We start from the raw sequence: 22,175 nt of genomic DNA on the forward strand, positions 1-22,175 counted from the left end.
ATGATTTTTTTGTTTCTATTTTTTGAGAGTTAGTTTATGCTGTGTGCATATGTTTATATACATTATGTGTGTGTTGGTTATATATATATATATATATATATATATATATATATATATATATATATGTGTGTGTGTGTATACAGAGGCCTAATATGTACTCATTTGGTCTCTTTGACCAACCTAGAGCTTACCAGTATGTCAAACATTAGCCAACTTACTCTGTGGAACCCCTAGGTCAGCCTTAGGAAGATATATATATATATATATAAAACAAAGGAGCACCAGACATAATAGAGAGATGGAATCTAAAACTGAAATTCACCATCCTTGCTGGTGAACTGTATATTCAATGCCAGGAATGGAGTAAGGGGTTGAGAATATAGCTCTATGGCAGAATGTCTGCCTGGTAGGTGCACTTCCTCAAGTCCTAGATTTGAACTACAGTAGAACAAACTTACACCTAACTACAGAGCTGGAGCAGTAGTAGTTCAGTGTTTGAGAGAGTGTAATGCATTTGCATAGGATCTACGTTTATTTCCCTGGGACCCGTGTTGGTGGATCACAACCACTTACAACTCCTGTTCCAGGGTATCTGAGTACGTAGGAATTCCCCAGGCAGCTACCATCATATGCTACCATCATATGCACATACCAAGACACATACACAGACATATTGAAATCTACACATAATTATATAGAGTGAACATGGTAAGGAATCTACTGTTGAACTGTCTCCACTGCCAGCTCCCAATAATGACACCAAGACATTTTATTATTTATGAAAACTTTAGCATTAGCTTAGCTTATTCTCTACTAGTTCATATAACTTAATTAACACCTCTGTAGTCATCCACATTTGCCAAGTGCCCGTTACCTCAGTTCTCTGCATCTGACTCTCCTTGTCTGGTTCTTTCCTAGAGTTCCTATCTCTTCTCAGAAGCTCTGCCTTCTCTTTCCTGCCTAGGGAGAAGGGGGAGAGGAGCTCGGGTTTTTATTATTAAAGCCAATCAGAGAATGTTTTAGGCAAGTGAGGAAGAACAGAGACACACCTTCACATGGTGTACAAAAATAGTATCCCAACAAAAATTACCCTTGGTATCCAGTGAAAGATAGATGGGTAAGGACATTTAATGTTTTCTGCATGGCAGAGTATTAACACAAATATCACAAGTGTTTTTCTCATCTGTTGGATGCAGGTATTTTGTTAAAGATATGGAGATAGGAGTGTAGTATATTTGAGAAGAAAAAATGGAACAATAGTGATAAATTATGGACATAATAGAGGAACATGATAAAGGTAGACTATATATATGGTTAAAAATATCACAAAAGAACCATTGTTTTGCATCATTGACATACGCTAATAAAAATGTCAAATGGGAGGACACACCCTCCTCTTCAGGGACTCAGGGCAGGAAACTGAGAAGTCAGTAGGCATGTGTGGCTTCTGTCGTAAAGTTCTTGTTCCCAATTTGCCATTGTTATAAACTGTTTCTCCTGCAGGATGATGGGTAAGGTCCTTAAATAAACCTTTCCACAGGAAACACAGGGTGATTATAACTGTTCCGTGTAACACTCCTATACAATCGCATATTCCCATTAGGTATTTATCTCATTCCAATTTTTTATCAAGCAACACTGCTCTCATACAATCTCATCGTCTGAGATAAGATCACATTTTTAAAAAAAAAAATCAAAAAACAAACAATGATCTGGCAAGGACTTGACACAGGGTACGATTTTCTTTGATCCCTGGGGTGAATCTCTTCCTTGGGTATTGTCAAAAGCAGGTCCATAAGGAGTAACCTTCTTCCATTCCAGGGGCCATGACAGCACCCTCACCAATGGAGTCTCAGTACTAGTGGACTTTTCTGAACGGGGTGGTGACATTTCTCAGTCTGTTCCATTTCTTACTCCTGTGGAGGATGCTGGACTCCTCAGGTAGCTTAATATGTGCTCATGTAACAATTGTTCCAATGAAGAAATTTCAGTGATGTGTGCTCAGCATGACGAAATGATATCTGCCCAGATCCTCATATATTCTTCAGCCTCTCTCTCTCTCTTTCTCTCTCTCTCTCTCTCTCTCTCTCTCTCTCTCTCCCCCTCTCTCTCTCTCCTCCCCTTCCTCCCTCCCACCACTCATTCCTCATCCTTCAGTTGCCATATTAATTAGCATTTAGGGGAGGATAATGTCCCTCTGACCTTAAGCAGAAGCTCCTCCTGAGGATACTGGCTTGTTGAAGTACAGTGAACCAGTTTGATCCTTGGCATCACCAAGACACTGACTTCAGGTGAAGTTGCTTGTTCTGCAGAAGTCAGGTTCTTGTGAACACTCTATCACAGTCTGAGCTTTTCTGTCCTGGCTCTGGCATCCCACATCTGGCCCTTTCACAGATTTAAAGGTTACCTTGCCCCAACCAAAAAAGGTTCCCTGGGTCATTCATGGGCTCTCAGCACAGAAAGCCATGAACCTCTGTGGATTAAAATTAGACTCTAGATATCTCTTACGTGTCAGGCATCTAGATATGCACAAACCCACAAGGAAGCAGGCAGTAGCCACTCTGACATTTCTTAGTTTCATAGGCCTACAATGTGCTTGCTGTCCTTAGAGAATGGTGGTGCAGGCACATAGTTAATCATGGCCACGATCTATCTTTCTTGTTTTATAGCCTTTGCTTTCAGCCTTCCTCTCCCTGATACCCCTGCCCCTCATTCATGAAGATCCTGCTTGTCTCAAATTTCTCTTTTACAATCTCCCTGTTGTTGACAAATTGCTCTAGGATTTAGTGAAATGCATGTATAGTTGTATGTCATTTTATGAGTTCAGGAAAGGCTATACTCAGGTACTAAGCAGGAGAAAGGCGGGGTGCTTGCTGGTAGTTTGCAGAGGGTTGAACCCATGTCACAGCGTTTGGCAAGCAACCCACTTACAGAGAAAGCAAATATGTGTTTCAGAGATTGCAAGGACTTCCTCTGGGCTCTTCTACCAAGGGACCCTGTGAAGAGCAAAACAAGGATAGAAACAGTCTTCTATGTGTCTTTGGTCTGCTTGATGCAATACTCACAACATACCAGATAACAAAAGCAACCAGCATTTGCCCAATTCCCCTTGGAAAAGCATCAAACACATTTCTATTTGCAGGACTTGATTGGTAACCTAACCTAGTCAAATAGCACCAGAATCAGGCAACTGCAAAAGATCCCTTGACAACTGTTAATTCTGACTATCTGGTCTCCCTTTTTATTTCAGATACTCAGTACTTCTTAGACACCAGTCTGTCACCACACACAGCATATTCATATTATATAGAGACCTCCAATGTGCACAGTTCAACAAGGAGCATGCCTGTCATTTTTGAGACAAAGCCAGAGGTCTCAGAAGGACACTTGAACTTGACTCATGTCATTCCTGTGGGCTCAGACTCCATTACACTTACCTGGACTGGACTCTCCAACAACTCTGGTCCTATGGAGAAATACATTTTATCATGCACACCTGTGGACAGCACTGAACCCTGTGTCTCCTATGAAGGTCCAGAAACCTCAGCTACCATCTGGAATCTGGTTCCATTCACCCAGTACTGTTTTTCTGTCCGGGGCTGTGCTAATGAGAGCTGTTTATACAGCTTGCCTATTATAGTAACCACAGCCCAAGCACCTCCCCAAAGGCAGGGGCCACCCACAGTATGGAAAATCAGTCCCACAGAACTCCGAATAGAATGGTCTCCACCAGTGGACTCAAATGGTAAGAATTCAAGGTTTAAACTTCTCTTTCTTTTAGAAGGCCAAAACAGTAGAAATGGAGAATTATGTAGTAAGCAACACTTTCGGTTTATATGAATATAAGGCATTTGCTTGGGAAATGTTTTCTGAAGACATAAAATGCTATTTCTTCTGGATATGGAAGGGGGTATTTCATCTAATTTAAGAACAAATTCCATTCAATTAAATTGCTCTTTAAAAGGCTAATATTATCTTTGCTCTTAATGACATCTGCCACAACACAGATGATGTTGATAATTGGACACTCACTGGAAATGCATTATATTTGACTGAGTCACGTTAGGGCACTCACAAGCTGAAAATTTTCTCTTTTAAGCAAGAAAAAAAAAATAAAATAATACAAAAAAGTTGTATATAGGCTAGTTGATTCCATTAAGTTAATTTTTGTGTTCTTAAAATTGAACCTCAGGGTTCATGGGTCAGACACATATTCCTAAGTTTTTAGTAATTTATGCTCATAGCATGGTAAAACTTTGCATCAAACTTTTTTATTGCTTGGTAAAGGTTGGATACAACTTAGCTACACAATATTTATGCAAACATGGCTTGTGTCAAATATGTAATTATGTCATGGAACTTCAAATATGCATCCCGAAATTGGAATATGCAGGTTGTCCACAAGAATTGAACATCCTTAGCAGAAATTATGAGTACACCTCTTGAAAATGTAGTATTTCACAAGGATAAACTATGGTTATTTTGCATTTATAATTTCTTTGATTTGTTTTCCCAAAAATACAGCTCTCACAATAGTTTGTAATCTAAAATTTACATCTAAATTAGTAAAAAGAATCAAATGGCAATATAGTTAGAATGCTGAAAAGTGAATAGCCTTAAACAACCAGTACCTAAATAGCGCCTTTGACTTGATTGCTTGCCTCTTTCCTAGGTATGATTCTAAGCTATGAGTTATACATGAAGAGATGGCTGTCCATTGAAGAAAGTCTAGTGTTTGAGAGCCATGGTTTGGTCAGTTCTCACTCAGCTTTACAGTCTGTCAATCAGAGTGAGGACCTGCTCCAGCATCCCCAAGCCCACACATTCATCTCTGGCTTGGAGCCGCACACAGAGTATGTGTTTAGGGTCTTGGCTGTGAATATGGCTGGCAGGGTGTCATCTGCCTGGGCCTCAGAAAGAACAGGAGAATCAGGTAAAGACCAGTTTCTTGGGTTCTTATTTAAAACCCTCAATCAAAGTACTGCCTGGAAATTAAGGTCACAGAAGATAACTGAGACAGAAAAAGCAGATGATTTAGCTACTAATTCACTTGTGGAGGAGAAGGGTTAATTGTAGCTCTATTCTGTTTGGATTCTTTCGCCTAAGTAGCAGGGGATTTCCAGTGTCAGGTGGGTAGACACTTAACCCAGTCTTGCTTTGTATGTATAATGGTTTACCAGTTTTCAGTTTTACACTTAATTTTTATTTTATCTTTTTAAGACAGATATTGAAGGTTATGGAATTCACATAATGGTCTAATACACTGAAAAGTCTAAACCCAAGTAAGCTTAGAAACAATTAGAATTCTAGTATGGGAGGAGGGATAAAAATTTAGTATTCTTATGGTATCTTTATTAAGGTAACAGATTTATTCTTAACTTTCTGTCTTATTCCTCACATAATGTATACTTCAAATTCCATGAGCATTGAAGAAAACAAGTATACTTTTTTAAACATTGAATTCCCCCCCCTCTCGCTCTCTCTCTCTCTCTCATATATATGTGTGTGTGTGTGTGTGTGTGTGTGTGTGTGTGTGTGTGTGTGTGTAAAAACTAACTCCTGTCATAAATTAAATATTTTGGAACTATAATAGTTTAAAGTAGCTTTGGATGGATGTCCAGTGGCCTCATTGAATAAATAAAATGTATATTGTATTTAACCGTCTCTCAAAGACTATCTTGGACAAGCTAGAGGGACCAGAGAGCAGAAGTATTGAGTCCTGAAGTTCTGCAGGGGAAAACCCAAGCTCCAAAATGAGATACAGCTGATGAAGCAGCATCCAATGACTGTCATACTCTTAAGGATCACTAGGAAAGGAAAGTGCAGAAAGGTGCTTTGACAGCCCATATTTGGTGGTCCATTCAAATCCCATACAAAGATGTCCAGGATGGTGGAAGTAAAGTGTGTGATGTCTATGTGCCCTGAACAGGTCAGGAAGGGCTAACCACAAGCTGTGAGTGTCTTTGGGATCATTTGGTCCATTTTAGTTGTTCCTCCTGCTGGAATAACTTTTGCCAGCATCATTTGTTTGGCTTAGTGAAACATGGCTTTCCATGAGAAACCCAGTTTGCCATCAAGCTTCGGGGACTAAGACATGTTCTACGTCTGGGTTATTCAAACATCTTATCACTATCTATTTTCATGAAAACAGAGAGCCTTCCCATCTATGTGGTGAGAGAGAGAGAGAGAGAGAGAGACAGACAGACAGACAGACAGACAGACAGATAGACAAAGACAGAGAAATATGGAGAAACAGAGAAAAAATAAACAGTGAGATATATAGAGAGACAGAGAATAAGACGAGGAGGAAGATTGTGTGTGTGTGTGTATGTGTGTGTGTGTGTGTGTGAGAGAGAGAGAGAGAGAGAGAGAGAGAGAGATCAGGACACCCATAGTTTTCTCTAGACTCTGCCTGCATCACTCCCTCATTCTCTCTCTCTCTCTCTCTCTCTCTCTCTCTCTCTCTCTCTCTCAACAGGGACTCTCACTGAACCTGGTGACTGCCAGTCTATAGGCAGCCTCCTATGTCTGCCCTACTACAACTACCCAGTTTCCTGTACACATACTAGGATCTGACCTCAGGTTCTCATGCTTTCTATCACGTTCTCTTACCCACTCAGCAATTTTGTCCCTCCACCTCGATTTTGTAACTGAAAAATATACCTTACCTGATAATGTGAAGATAGTTGACATTCTTGTAGATGACAGTTTAAATGTTAATATTTTCATGTATACTTGTATTTTTTTTAATTTTGAAAATAAAAATATTTTATGAAAATTAGGTCTTTCAGAAACTAGAACAGTTCAGTCTGACATATATGGGTGACATGTTCGCCTTTGGTGTTGTTTTTGTCTTTAACAGTACCCGTATTCATGGCCCCTCCTTCAGTCTCTCCACTCTCACCGCACTCCCTCAGTGTCTCATGGGAGAAGCCAGCAGAAAACTTTACAAGAGGAGAAATTATAGGGTACAAGATCAGCATGGTTTCTGAACATTTCCCTCAACAAGAAATTCCAGTCATGTGCTCAAAGGTATTTTTATTTTCAACTCATTTCCTTTCCAAATTAAATTAGGGCTCGATTTGATGTTTTAGGAATTTATAGAATTCTGTAGCAGAATCCATCTCCAAATGTGTTCATCAAATGGGCATGTTCTTTAATAGAACATCAGATGCTCAAGGTCCTGTATATGTATACATGCTTATCACTTATTTTTCTAACATGCTGAACTAAAGTGGTTATAATTTTATTTCATGAGACCTGCTGTTTCCACTTAGTCTTAAATATTTTTTAAGAAGTCCTTTCAGCAGCTACATACTATATAAGATAATCTGAAAATAATATTTGAACACATAATAGCGCATTTAAACCACTGCACAATCTGTCAGTATTTATATTGTATCCATTTAGATTTCAAAATGACATTGACAAGACCATCTCATATGCACACTTTGTTTATGTCTTCACTTCCTTGGGAAAAGTCATGGGGAACCAAATCTATCACACCATCACAGAAATCAGAATGGTAGGGCTGCAGATGTGATGCTGTTGGTAAAGTGCTTACTTAGCATGGATTCAACTCTGACCTTGACTCCCAGCACCACATAAAACCAGGCATGGTAGCACAGATCTGTAGCCCAAACACTTGAAAGGCAAAGGTCATTCAAGGTCATCCCGAACTAGCTAGTTAGTTTACAGCTAGCTTAGGCTACATGAGACCCTGTGTCAGCATTTATATATGGGTACAATTCCTTTGAATTCTATAAACACAATATTTGCTCAAAGCTTTGGATGTGTGGTGGCATTGTGTCTTCTGATAGTATCTTTTCCAGGCATGAGAATACAGAGTGTCAACAGTTATAAATACCTTACCCTTTCCAGGAATCTCATTGGATACAGAGGATTCTGGAAAATGAGAGGATCTCATTCTCTCAGTTAGGGATGAGGGGATTTACCTTTCTAGCCTGTTTTATAAACATGACGGTGTGCAAAGATAGAAGACATTGCTGTCAGCTACACCTGGCATCCTATGCCCTTACTGTTCACATCCGAGGGGCATACCCTCTGATGAACACTATTGTGAGATTAACAAAAGATCTCAGTGCTTTTTTTTTCCAATCTGTGTGCTTTGTTTCCCAAACTTCCCACATCTGATCTGGCTTCATGCCCATGACCAGAGGAGAGGCCAAATTTGGTCACCGAGTATACACATGGTTTACCTTGAGGTATCTCTTCCACATATAGTAGGTAAGAAAGGGAAGCTCTGAAGGTCTGTCCTCTGAGACTATTTGTCTTCATGGCAGTTTCTCAGAAGCACCATGGGGGGCAGCAGCTGCCTCCCAGCCTAAGCGTGCAGCTACTTTCTAAGACAGTCCACCTGGATTCTCAGCTCCGTGTTCTCCTTTCTTTGTGTTTTAGAGAGAATGCCCATGGTCTTTGTGGCATTCTGTGGGCTGAACTCAAATCTTAGATTGTCATTTTCATCATAAGATGCATTTGGTTTGAGTCCGTCTGAACTTAAGACGTGGCATAGCTGAGAAGTAAAACAGCCAAGGAGAGGAAACTCCACCTGCACTGTGATTTGACTTTCTGTTAGACGCTCTGTTGTGATGTAGGCTCCGTATCTGGCTGAGAGTGTTTAACAAATAGTTCAGGATGTCTAGGATTTCCATCACTTTCTGTGCCTTTGATCTGCATACTATCTATCTTGAAACTCTCTGACATTAGAGAATTTACAATATTTTCCCACTATTACATGTGGCAGAGCTGTGGGCTCTATGAGGTTCAGTGTCCCAAACAGCTCATGAGCCAGCAGCACTACAACCTGGATGGGTGCAGGGACAAGTCAGGTAGCAGAATTCCACATTGAAACCACACTGGTTAGAACCCAAATGGTGACCATTCACCTTCAGATGGGGGTTTGTTCACCAGACAGTGAGATTCTTCCTGAAGAATGCAAGATAAGACCCATTTAGGAATGCAAGATATAGTCACTTTTCTTTAAATTTGAACTGATGGATGTCCTAGATGTCACAGAAAACTTGACCTACTAAAACCCAGCTGATGCTTCAAATCCCCTAATCTTTACATAGTAAATCTCCTACTGCCTGGAACACATCTGACTAAGACGCCCATACACTCATTTCCTGCTTATCTGATCCATTTAATATGACTTTATTGACATGGGGAACAATACTTTCAAGAAGGATTGTATGGTTTTTCTCAAATTGATGATGACCCCAAGATTGTCTTTCTTCAGTGTGGAGATGACATTGGCAGTGGTCATCTGATTTCATAGTCCTAAAACTTAGTGCTTTCCCTAAAGTTGTCTTAATGATTACTTAATCTACCACTAGTGCAAGTTTAAAACTTGTCCCACTACAGAAAAGATGTAGGCTGTCAAGAGTCCACCTACCCACATCTTCATTGTCTGCCAGCCTGCGTTGTCCAGCTCCACTATACCACTTTAATAACTTGACATCTCCCTCCTACGAATCCAATTCTTGATATGACTGTCATAGTTATGTTTTCCCAGAGGATACCAGTCATGGGAGAAGAATGAGAGCAGGAGAGATGGGGATTGTACTCAGAAACAACCGACAGTATAATGGGAAGAATAAGAATGTAAGGTGCAGTGCCTCAGTGGGATGACCTCAGCTGATCCCCCATAGAGTTCGGAAACCAGAATAAGCTCTATAGTTGCCACTAACAGGGTACAAATCCCAGGCTCTTTAAATTTGACAGTTTGATTTCTGATACCACCATCAGAATCACCATACAGTGGGTGGGTCACAATGGCATGCATTGATCCTCTCAGATCTTCGAGGTCACAAGACTCAGGTCAAGCTTCTGGGAGAACCATGCTCCTTCCATGTACCCTAGAGGACTTCTGTAGTTGTTTCTCACAGCTAACTCCAGCTGCTTGGTGACACTCATTGCATTGTGCCAACTTATCTCCCATTTCTGCCTCATCTGCTCCACCCCCTCTGTCTGTGGGTTTTTTTCTCTCCTCCTAAAATGGTACGAGTTGTCAGATTAAAAGCTAACCCTAAATACAAGATGTGTTAACTCTTTACCTATACAAATGTCTCATTTCAAAAGGTAAAATTCTCATGTTCTGAGTAGACATGTATTTTTGAGAGACCCTATTTAATTCACTGTGAATAAATTTGCCTTTTTTCTGAGCTGTCTTAGTGGAACGAATACACACACACACACACACACACACACACACACACACACACACACACACACACACACACACACACACACACACCACACACCACAGATATCTATTATTGGGAGAGACAAAGAGGCAATAAGATACTTATTATTTTATCTTTCTCCTCCATCTGCATATATGACTCTTTCAATGATCTCATGATAAAAACAGTAAGAAGTATAATAGCATGCTCTTCAGTTTACACAGCTTCCTGTTCAAATAATCTATAATGTTGTTGTTTAGATAGATTTATAAAGAGGACTGGTGTTCTGCCTTTGATCCTTATATTCCATATTTATCATTGGCATTTTGACTCACAGTTGTGTTCCAACTATTCTTTTGTTCTTAGGCTCATATAAGTTTGAAATCAATACCTATATAAACATTCTCACTATATTTCGTTGTACTCATATAGGGAAAATACCTCAGGCTAAACTCTGTTACTGAACTCTGTGAGCATCTTCACATGTGTTTGTCATTTTTGTATGAATGTCAAACCTAAGGACTATATCACTGACTGCATAGCCTCTTGATAGAATCAAGGTCATGGTAAACACAAGCCATGGGCCTGTTAATGATGTAATTCAGGAGGCTTTTATCATAGTCTTTTATAATTATAAAGATCATGTCCCAGTGAAAAGGAAGCAGTGTAGCAAATACATCAACACCATACACTTATTTTTATCAGTGCCAAGTCTTCTGTACTGCACACAACTGTATGTATGGCCTATAGTATTGTAGCCTTGGTGATATCATTGATTTATATTGGCAGTACCATAAACATTTGACTACTTGTGTTCGGCCATTAAATAGTTATGGCCTCCTTAGGTAGTATAAACATTCAGCTCTTATGATTGTAAAGGGTCACACTCCATCACCTATGCAGTCTGGCCCATGGTTGACTAAACCACCAAAGCATAGTCCATGAGTACATACCAGTAGCCCTAAGAAATGATTTATATTCATGATTCTGTTTCCATGATAGTCCCCCAAATATAATTTCTTTCCTTAGTCTGAGTAAGTTTTCATAGTTGCTTGTGATTGATCCTAGTTATAATGATAGGATGAATTCAGTGTTGGCTGTTTAGCTATTTGTTTATAATAAGTGTCCCTCCCAATCTCCTTCACTCAAACTTTCTACCCTCATTTGAAAATGTATGATGATAACAATATTTCAAAAATGTAACTATCAATCTAATTGTACGTATTTATTTGGATAACAAGTGTAAGTGAGGTTTGATCTAGAAGGATATTCACACAGCATCTATTATTTCCCCCTTTCTACTGCGGGGTTTTAAAGCAAGAGATGGATAGGTCAATTTAACACCATGTCATTGTCCCATGCCCTGCCATCAAGTAGTATGTGGCATCCCCAGCCTGTGCTACTGTTGGCTTGGTTTGGACGTTTTCACAGTAAGTATGTCAGTGTCGCCATCTTTATCTCTACCACTGGTGACAATAACCATACACCCATGCTGCTTTATGAGGCCATAACTCCGTCTTCTCATTTAGCCACTCAGGAACGGCATTATCACCCCATAAAGCAGTGTGGTTGTACAATCATCAATTAAACCTCAGCTTGTTGAGACTTTTTTTTTTTTTTTTTTGAAAATCTCTTTCCCATATAGGAGTTGGTGATATTTCCCTCTGTTTGAATTTCGATTTTGAATGCCAAGATTATATGCTGTGCATTGATTGTTATCTGATTACTATTACTGTTATTTTGCCTTGAAGCTGGTGCATTTTGCAAAGTCTCAAGACCAGTCTTACATTGTAAGGGGACTCGAGCCTTATAGGACCTACAGCTTTACAGTCTCCCTCTGCGATTCAGTGGGCTGTGTAACCAGTGCTTTGGGATCAGGACAAACCCTAGCAGCAGGTAAGTATGTTTTAATGAATATGAACAAATACATTCACGTTGAGAATAGATGTCTCCAGGTCTGCTGTACTGTGGACTTCATATATATCTTTGCTGTGCTCTGCTGCTTCCCCAGCAATCCTGAATGTGGTTTATCTTGAGATTTTTAAAGAAAACTAAAAGCACTAGCCAAGGGTTATGGGCCCATCAGAAGAGCCCTGGATCAGATCCGGAAAGCGAATGGTTCCTCTGCTCGGCAGCTAACTAGGGCCTCCGAATTTCCTGGCATTGTGAGAAGCACTTAGGAGCCATCCTTTGAGGTCACATGACATTTCTTCTTTAAATTATAACTCCCTTCTCCTGTTGGAGCTATCGACTCCTGTCCCATGAGGCTCTCTGGCAACATCTAAGTGTCCTGTCACTAGGTGTTTCCTGTTTGTTAGGCTTTTGCTTACATATTATTTTATTCATGGTTAATAGGAATCCTCTAAGTCTGCACAATGAAATAGGAGACTTGTTAAATCTTATAATGTGGTTCATGCCATTTTTGTTTGTGTTACTAAGAACCAGCTAGGTTTACCCAAAGCTTAACACGTGCATCACTACCATTTATACTCTCTAATAACAGCATTTAGAATATTCTCATTTGCCAGTGTTTCTGTCAGCTATTCTGCAAGGCTTAGATTCTCTTTATGGATATGCCTGCATGTACAGAGATTAGGGGATTCCCAGACAATTATAGGTATTATATGAACATATGTTTAATTGTCACCGTACTATCTGTAGGTCTAATTCTAGTGTTTCTGTCCTCAGCTTGGAGAAAAATAATTCAGTTCAAATTACATCACACAATTACTATTGCTTGTTGTAATTTCCAACTGATGCGAAGGACATCCAAATTTTATGACAGTGTAGTTCATCACCTCAGTGACTAGCTCATTCGTGTACTGATATGTTTAATCTATATGTATTTCAGATTTGTAAGTACATTTAAGGAGTGCCCTGTTATTAAAACATATGAAGTCCATACTTTTCCTATGAGCCTATTTATTTTTTATGAATGTCATGATTCAAAGGTAATAAATTTGAATGAGAGGGCTGGAGTCTATCTACTTTAGGCAAAAAATGATACAATTTTTTTGGACAAAATTTGAAAGGACATTCAGTCTCACAGCTTGAAGGAAGTGCAAGAGAGGTTAAACTCAAGCTGAAGATTGAGTGTTGGATGGAGAACCCTGACAAAGAGGCTAGTCATTGTCATAGCTGGGACCCCAGGCTCCCAGGAGAACCCTATCAATGAATCTAGTCATAGCTGGGACCCCAGGCTCCCAGTAGGCAAAGCTTCTCAAAGTCATCCAGTGCTGTTGGTAACTGAGTTCATAGCAACATCTCCCAAGTGTTCGTCTAACCTTTATCAGGTTCAATTCCCAGCACCCACATGGCAATCTACAACCATCTTCAACATCAGTTCCAGGACATCCAGTGCCTTCTTCTGGCCTCCATGGGCAATAGACACACAACTGGTACACAAACATCTGTGCAGGCAAAACAATCATACATATAAAATAAGATAAAATAAATAAAAATTAAAGCAAAATAAAATTTTAAAATGTGTGTCTAAATTACAGTTTTCTAGTTTGTCATTTGTAGCATAAAAGTCACTTATGTGCCCCCAAGTATATCATTAATATATTATCTTGTAATATCTCCAATTAGAAAGCAGCCATTGAATGTTCAAAAGTCTGAAGGAATCCTAAAGACAATGCACACAGTGTTTAGTTCAAGGAATTAACATCTGGTAGAATGGTTGGCAAGAGATTATGTGCTAGGACTCTCAGCAGAAAAGAAGTCATAGGGACGGAGCAGAGGATGCACGGCTTTGAGATTGGAGGTTAGACCATCACTTCACTAGATGTTCCTGTAGATGGATTTGGGCGATTGATAAAGACACTCGTATCTATTTACTGAGCACTTAAAATGTACTGCTCACTGTGTTTGAGGTTGGCACTGTTCTGGATATTGTTATGATGAAATTTGTGGTTTACCAAGACCTCTCTAGCAATACCTTCTGAGGGAATATGCAAAGATTCTGAGAGTCTTTCTCAGTGGGCACCAAGGGACTCTGTCCAATGAGTAGAAGTGAATATTGACAGATGAAATGGATAGTATTATAAGGAAACTATCCGCAGGCTCAGAAGAGGGGGAAACTGAAGATGACAGTAATAGTCACAAAGAGCATGGTGTTTCTGTTCAATGAAATGGGAAAGATGAACAGATGGGAAAACAAATGCATTTATATTTGATCACTTGGTGTAGCCATGGTGGCTATAGGCAGATAGAATCAGAGCATACAAATCTAATGGTCAAAATGTTGCTGATTTTATAATCACCTGTAGAGATGGAGAGAGCTATGGTGCAAATGTGTCAGCAGGACAGAGAAGATGCAGTGATGCAGGCTGAAGAAAAGAAGCATGGGGCAAGTGCGTGTGTGCAGCAAGTGTGTGTGTGTGCAGGAAGTGCATGTGTACAGCAAGTGCGTGTGCACAGCAAGCGCGTGTATACAGCAAGTGTGTGTGTGCAGCAAGTGCGTGTGTGCAGCAAGTGTGTGTGTGTAGCAAGTGCGTGTGTGCAGCAAGTGCGCGTGTGCAGCAAGTGCATGTGTGCAGGAACACAGTTAGAAAGAAGCAAGGGAGCAGGGAGATCAGAGAAGGATTCCCATCTGGAAAGTTCTAAAAGGGGAATGTTACCTTTCATACCATATGCTGTCCAAAGAGCAATGAAAGAGGCGTGCATAAAAATGGGGGCATGTGTCCCTGCAATAGCCCAAGTTGAAGCCAGGTATAAGGGACTGAGCAGTGGAAACCTGATGCCTTAAGAAAATTCAAAGGTGGTTCTTTGAAGTTTTGATAAACATTTCAATTTACTCAGTTTCTACTTAAACTATTACATTAGCTTCTGTTCCTGGGGGAAATCTTCTCTATTCTGATGGAGAAATTGTTGCAGTGGCTTTCAGAAAGTAAAGAGAACTTAGTACTACCCATCAGTATATGCTGTCGGGAATGTGAATTCTCATCTGCCAATAAAAGTAATGTATGTGATGATAGTGGAAGGATGTTTTTGTCATGTTTGTTTCTGTGTAAAATGCACCATTTGCAGGTATATTAAGATCAGCGAGAAGAAAAATTAGCTTTATTTTCCTGAAAGCAAAGTTCAGTAGCTACTGTATTCCTCATGCCTCTTATTTCCAGTAGGTGCTTACATTTCTTTCCCTATACATGCCTTAAGATTAAACATCTAAATAAGACTCATAGGCTGGTCATCATAGAAATAAGCAATGTCAAAGCAGGATTTTTGTGTAGCCAAGCCTGTATTGGAAAGGAATGATAGCTGACTGTCCACTGTATTAATCTCTCTGCTCTATGACTTCTGTGAGCTGCAGCGTGACTCGCTGTGGGTTTGTAGCCCATTCAACAGTTACGTCCAAGTGGAGGGATGGAAGCTTGCCATTCAATAGCATTACAGTAGAAAGTTACAAATCAAAATAGGCATTTAGCCTCTTGGAAGTGAGGGAACACAGCAGTGGCTTCTCTTCATTAAAGTATCTGCCACTACTTTCTTTCTTAAGGTAATCGTGAAGTTTTAGCTGTTTCGTGGAAAAGCTTGGGAAGCAGATGATTGGCTATAGATATTTCAGGGGCACTGATAGAATGGATGCACTTCACCATGAGAACTGTATCAGATCTGGGTTTGTTACCTGCATAGTTCTGAACAGATCTGAGGGACAGGGTCTCCAAGGAGCAATTGGGAAAGCTTGACTTAATGGCGATGGAGTCACTCCTGGTTGTCCGGGAATTTGCCAGATGGGCTGGACCTTCTTCAAATACATGCTACACATCTATAAAATTTTAGTCTTTTCTTTGAGGAAACTTGTGAATTTCTTCATATCTTTTCCACAGTCTGTCAGGCTTAAATATTCCTTTAGGAGATCCATTTCTAAATGAATAGTGTATTATTTTCTTTACCTGTCACTGGCTTCCAGACTAGAAGCTGAGAAGTACCCATCTTTTAAGCAAGTAGCTAGAGGTGTGCTAAATTTTCTCTCTGAACCTAACATAGAGTGTAGATCTCCTTTCTTCTGGGTTGAAAACTCAGCTTCTTTGAATGCAGGGGACATAAGTCTTTTCATTGAGAATAGAACCCAGAGTGATTAAACAAGCACTCTTAATATGTTAATTTATACTTTTAATTACAACAATCTTGTCTATATAGTCATTAGTGAATACTAATATAAATATTTTTCCACCTCTTTATTCCTAGAGTGTAAGGCAATCATCCAGCTCTTTCTGCGAGGTTGCCAGTTTCCGTCTCATAATTCCATCTTTGTTCCTAGTTATGAATGCATTTTGTTCCTTCCGGTCTTGAATAATCCTTCATTAAGCTAGTCGCTTTCTGCTCCATGCTAAAAAGGAAAAATTACCATGCAAATGTGGCGGGCCATATTAAAAAGCACATCACCCGACACTTTTTGTTGCTGTCCTTCAATTAGTTTCCCTCCTTTGAATTTAATTCCATTTGTTGTTTAAAAAAATTACACAACCTACTGACTTGATGTACAGACTCATGAATCTGAACCTGCTGCCAAGAAAGTGAGGGGGAAATAAAATCAAAGGCCCTTGGAAGATCTGCAAAGCCGAAATGAATTCGCTTCACCTTTTGACAAGAACACTTGAACAGCCCCGGAGTCCTCTGATGGTTTGACCTGGCTAATTATCCAATTATTTATTTCAAAAGCAAAGACAGCGTTCTACAATGTGGTGTAAAGCAGCCTGAGAAATTTGGGAGCAGCAGATGACTTTAAGGCCCATCCAAGATAAAGAGTATCTGTGTGCAGAAACTTGGCTTCCCTCCCGTGTGCCATCCACGGGCCCTCCCCTACATCTCAGGATGGAGACCCTGACACACGGACACTGTCTGTCTGTTTTCTCTCTCTGTGGGGATTATTTTTGCACTTGCAAAAACCATGTCAAATTGCCAGGGCTCTTAAGCAATATTTAAGTTGTATTCCTCTTGATTAAAAGCTTTTGGTTCAAAGCAATACTTTTTAATTGCCTAATGATATAAGTCAGTTCTTAGGGAAAAAAAAAACCGCACATTTAGGAGTTCATTTGCGATATAACTGAAAAATTCATTGCATGGCAGTAAAACAATTTACTGTTAATTACAAGGAGAAGAATTTGCTGTAGCATGCTCACAGATTGCCATGAATCATGAAGCTCTCCTAGAGATTTATAACAGATGTGTAAATGGGATGAATTAGCAGGGTTTAATAACAGAGGCACAAATCATGCAGACTTCAAGGAGCTTTAATTGATATACTGGAATGTGACGGGCATGAATCACTCAGCCATTCAACAGCATTGGAACATATGGTCAGCTCAATATGCTGCATCTTAAATCGGTTGGTGAGTCATCGCTCGTCCCATATGGTGGGAGCAATATATTTTTTCGTGATTAAAAAAAATAACATTCATTTTTTTAAAAAGAAATATGGTTGCAAGGCACGTTTGTTATTGATCGGGCATCTGAAAGCCAAGCGAAAGGGGGTTTTTTTCTTGATTTTTGTTGTGATTATTTTTAAACACAGCAGCTTCCCCAAAATAAATGAGGGGCATTGCGTAACGCTAGATTGCTGGAGGAGTTATGAGAAAGGACTCTGTGCTGTTGGCACATTTGCCCCCCAGCACAAGCCTGGGAAAGCAGGGCTGAAGGAGCTACAAAGCCCTGCTGACCAGGTAAACAAGAGGAGGGTGATGTCTCCTTAGAGGGAAGGGTAGGTCTGTCCAACCTGGCATCTAGCATGACAGGTTTGAGGGGAAATCTTTATTCAGCAAGGTTAAAGAAAAAGCAGTTTGGATAATAATAATAATAATAATAATAATAATAATGATAATAATAATAATATTTTGGGCCCTGACGGAACAATCACATGGGCTACTCCTTTTCTTCTTAATTATGTATTACCTTCTGTAGGAAGATTAAAAATAATCTTCATACATAACAGAACTAAGGCCACAGCACTCACGTGGAGTGTGGAGTCAGGTATCCTGGCTGACGCCTAACCAGGGCTGTGCAAACATGCTTTCAATGGAACTGGGTCCTGGCTGCTTTGAGAAAGGCTTCTGCAGCATTAGTAAATGTGTCAGACTTGAAAAAGGAATATTGCAGCCTTAGTCTGTGCTGCCAGGGTTTAATGTCAACAGTTAAAATTTATTTTGATCCTTACCTAGTGTTTATTACTGTTTGTATACACAACAGACCTCACTAATACAGAGATGCACTATTAGACAGAAATGCCATCTGTTCCCAGAGAAATGCTGGCATCTGTCTTCGATGCTAAAACTAAAATGATATTATTCCTAACACAACCAAATTAACTGCTTTTTACCCACCGACTCCACTCTGAAGGGCTGCAGATGTACCTGAGGAAAAGGCTGGCGCGTGAAAAGTGCAGTGAGCTCGGGGGCCAGGACTGCGTTTGGATAGTGACTTTTATCAGGCTTCCCGGTGGCCTTTGGGCATGAAGAAAGGCCATTCTGAAATCACCTTTACGAAAGAGAGCTACCTCTGCTGCATTCTCTGTCTATATCTTCCACAGATCACTAAAGTAAGGACTGAAACATGTAAAGATGGATGGAATTAGAGAGGCTCAAGGACCCCTCCCAAAATTTTGACAGATGCACCCTCAAAAATAAGTAAATGAAACAAAACTTCAAGGGAAGAAATTGAACAGGCCAAGATGCTAGTGAGCGGTCTCCACAGTGACCCCTCCATTGGTCCCACAGTGACCCCTCCATTGGTCCCACAGTGACCCCTCCATTGGTCCCACAGTGACCCCGTCCATTGGTCCCACAGGGACCCCTCCATTGGTCCCACAGTGACCCCTTTAGGGATACAAACTCCCTTCTCTGCTAGGCTATTAAACTTTTTCTCCTTCCATGGCATATATAAAAGATTTATATGCAGTACCCCTCCTATTTTATTTTTGGGAGGCCTAAGTATCTTATTAAGAAAAGGTCTCTCACCGTTCGAAGTTAAAGAATTCGGAGCATCAAGGACAACGGTAATACCCATACTGAAGTGCGCACCGGGACCCTTTCTGAGATGGACCACTTGCATTCCATATATCACACAATAATAAATTGTCACACCCATGTTTAATGCGTGTACACAGCGCATTAACTGTAACTACAGTACATTTATTTGTGCTGGAGGAGACTTGAAAATGATTAAAAAATCAATACAGTGCTGTCAGACAGGCAAGTGTTACGATACGTTTAAGACACTAATTGCAAAGTCCCCATAAAAGCTTCAGGTTTGTGTAGCAAGGATACCATAATTTTAGTCAGAGCAACTACCTCTTATACTAATGCTGGACTTCAGGGAATGGGCAGTGCTGGCTGTCACCTTCGCTACGCTGTGTATAGTTCAGAAATAATGGGTCCTCTTCTCTCCAGACCTGGACTGTGTTAGTTATGGACAATTGATCTACCATCGCATGGAAGACAGTGACAGCAATGTCCAGGAAGCAAGTTCATTCGAGGTCTCTGAAAGTTGTGCTTTGTAGCACAACTCTGTGACATGACACACATAAAAAGATCATGTTGTGTGCCACAATTAGGGTAAAGAAGTGAAGGCTGGCCACTGACAGGGAAACGCTAGGGGCTATGGCCAGCTTCTTTGATGTTCATGGAGACTCTTAGGTCAGCCCGCTTGCTACTTTTCTAATTGAGAATCACTATTCAGTTCATCTCAACTCAACCCTGTCTCTCAGTGAAGATCTAACTAAAGAAAAGAGAGAGCAAATGATGGACAAGAACATTTCCACCTTGTACACCCTCACATGGTGCTGAGGATGGAGCAGGTAGCAAGTAGAGAAAATAATTTTGTTTTCTAGCATCTGGTAAGAGTTGGTCAGTGAAGCAGGGCAGTGCTGGCGCACGCCTTTAATCCCAGCACTTGGGAGGCAGAGGCAGGCAGATTTCTGAGTTCAAGGCCAGCCTGATCTACAGAGTGAGTTCCAGGTCAGCCTGGGCTACACAGAGAAACCCTGTCTCCAAAAAACAAAAAGTTGGTCAGTGAGACATCAGGGAGTGACATATAGGCTCCTGTGGAAACACCTGTCCCCTTCTGCACCCTGGTTGCTGAACAAAGTTGATGCCACCTGGGAACTGATTCTCAGGTCCTAGTCTCAGAGCTTACCTGCAGATATTCATGCCTATCAATGTTTGCAAAGTAACATTTCTTAACAATGGTTTTAGATCTTGGAGAAAAAGTCAAATGATTTTTGGAACTTTATTATTATTTTTTCAATCCTTATTTTTAATGATGGTTCTTAAACACTTTAATCTTCCTTGTAGCCACCACCTACTAAAGGTAGTGGGAAAGAAAGGATACAGGGGAAGTGGACCTGTTTAGAAGTGATTCTTTGGAGCAACTCCCATCTGTGTTGTCTGGAAATGGACAGTTCAGCTCACAGGTCAACAGTGGCAGCTTGATCCATTCACAAACACTTCACAGAATTACCAGCAATCCAGTTTGGTAGAGTCAGAGTCGTGAACACGAATCAGCAGTGGTAGCACTACCTAGCAGAAACAGCCAGGCCTCAGTAGAATCTGCCCAAGTCAGCAGGAGGCACCACAGCCAACAGGAACTCAAGGAAAAGTTCTCAGCTGTGCCTCTCTCAGCAAAGTGAAGATCAGTGGAGGGAGGCTCGGGAATAAACATTACAGGGTTAGCTCTATAAGCAAACCTGGTTCAGCCTCAGTCACTGTCCCTCAAGTCCTTTTTATACTCCCTCCAAATATCACGTGTCCTCCATGAGTCTTGCCTCAGCACATGAGTCTGTCTCAACTAACATCACTCTGTCATTCATCCCCGAGTCTGCAGAAGCAGCCAGAAACTGCAGCACACCACCAGAAGTATTTGGCGCATTTCTCTCTATGGAGTCCCAACAAACGGAGCTCAACTACACAATGTAAGGTGAACTAGTACACGTGTGTCATTAGCAAAGTATGCTTCATCACGTGTCCTTTTGCATGCTTGCTTCAGCAGGGCATCCCCTCTCCTGTGTCTGCTTCAGGGAAATGCTCCTTCAAAACACCAGCAAAACACCATCCAAAACAACTGGCCCTTCAAAGAACCCTTGAGTTTCCACTTCAAATTTTCTTTTGACAAAGTGCCTAAGGATGTCCTGTGTTAGTCTAAACCCTACAAACCCTGAGCCATGGAAACTCTGGTCATGTCTGGATGCCTGGACTCACAGCAGGAAATGGGTACTTGGGCACAGTGAATAACTAATCCACATAGACTTCATATACAAGGTTTTGAAAGCAAATGAAAAGATTTGATTCAAAAGACCTGTGAGACTGTCTTGCTTAAGACTCCACACTCCATAAATTTTGCAAGTGTAAATTTATTCATTACAATATGCTGTTAATCAGATAATAAGGTAACAAATGCTGCATAAAGGGGGTAGATTAGCTGAGAATTTTAGAAGACTTCTTTTCTTAAAAAAAATAAAATGTAACATTATTGGGGAGCTGAGGAGTTGGCTCCTTGAATATGAGCAGTTACTGTATAAGTGCGGGCCCTCAGGACCCACGTGAAAGCCACATCTGGCTGCATGATGCTACCCCCTTGCTGGAGGTGGGGTAGGAATGAAAGAATCACTGGGGCTTCTTGGACAGTCAGTCTAGTGAGAGAGAGAGAGAGAGAGAGAGAGAGAGAGAGAGAGAGAGAGAGAGAGAGATAGTTGTAGGATCCATGAGAGACTTTATCTCAAGAGGAATAAGTAGAATGTTCATGCAGTCATTGTTGATATATTGTGCTGAAAATTCTTCCTCAATTTTCAGATTGGGATACCCAAGCAAATAATATAGTGTGAATGGTTTTGCTGAAATATCTTTAGACAACTGAAATTGAATTCTTTGCTCAAAGTTATCCCAAAGATGGCTGTGCTATGATTACAAACTATTTTAAAACATATTTGTGTGTCTATAATCACTTTGTTTTGGCAATCTGACAAATGACCCTTCT

The 22,175-nt window shown here is 40.5% G+C and overlaps 1 protein-coding gene across 1 annotated transcript in view; it reads left to right on the top strand.

Moving 5' to 3' along the window:
* Positions 1–22,175, top strand: part of Ush2a (usherin) — a 678,886-nt gene that overhangs the window by 165,920 nt on the left and 490,791 nt on the right. The window contains exons 16-19 of the mRNA XM_021198607.1: positions 3,251–3,745; positions 4,673–4,933; positions 6,863–7,032; positions 11,957–12,101. Of these exons, the coding sequence (XP_021054266.1) occupies positions 3,251–3,745; positions 4,673–4,933; positions 6,863–7,032; positions 11,957–12,101 (1,071 nt within the window). The remainder of the gene's footprint in view (positions 1–3,250; positions 3,746–4,672; positions 4,934–6,862; positions 7,033–11,956; positions 12,102–22,175) is intronic.

This window comes from Mus pahari, chromosome 5 (assembly GCF_900095145.1).
Source record: "Mus pahari chromosome 5, PAHARI_EIJ_v1.1, whole genome shotgun sequence".
Classification (NCBI taxonomy): domain Eukaryota; kingdom Metazoa; phylum Chordata; class Mammalia; order Rodentia; family Muridae; genus Mus; species Mus pahari.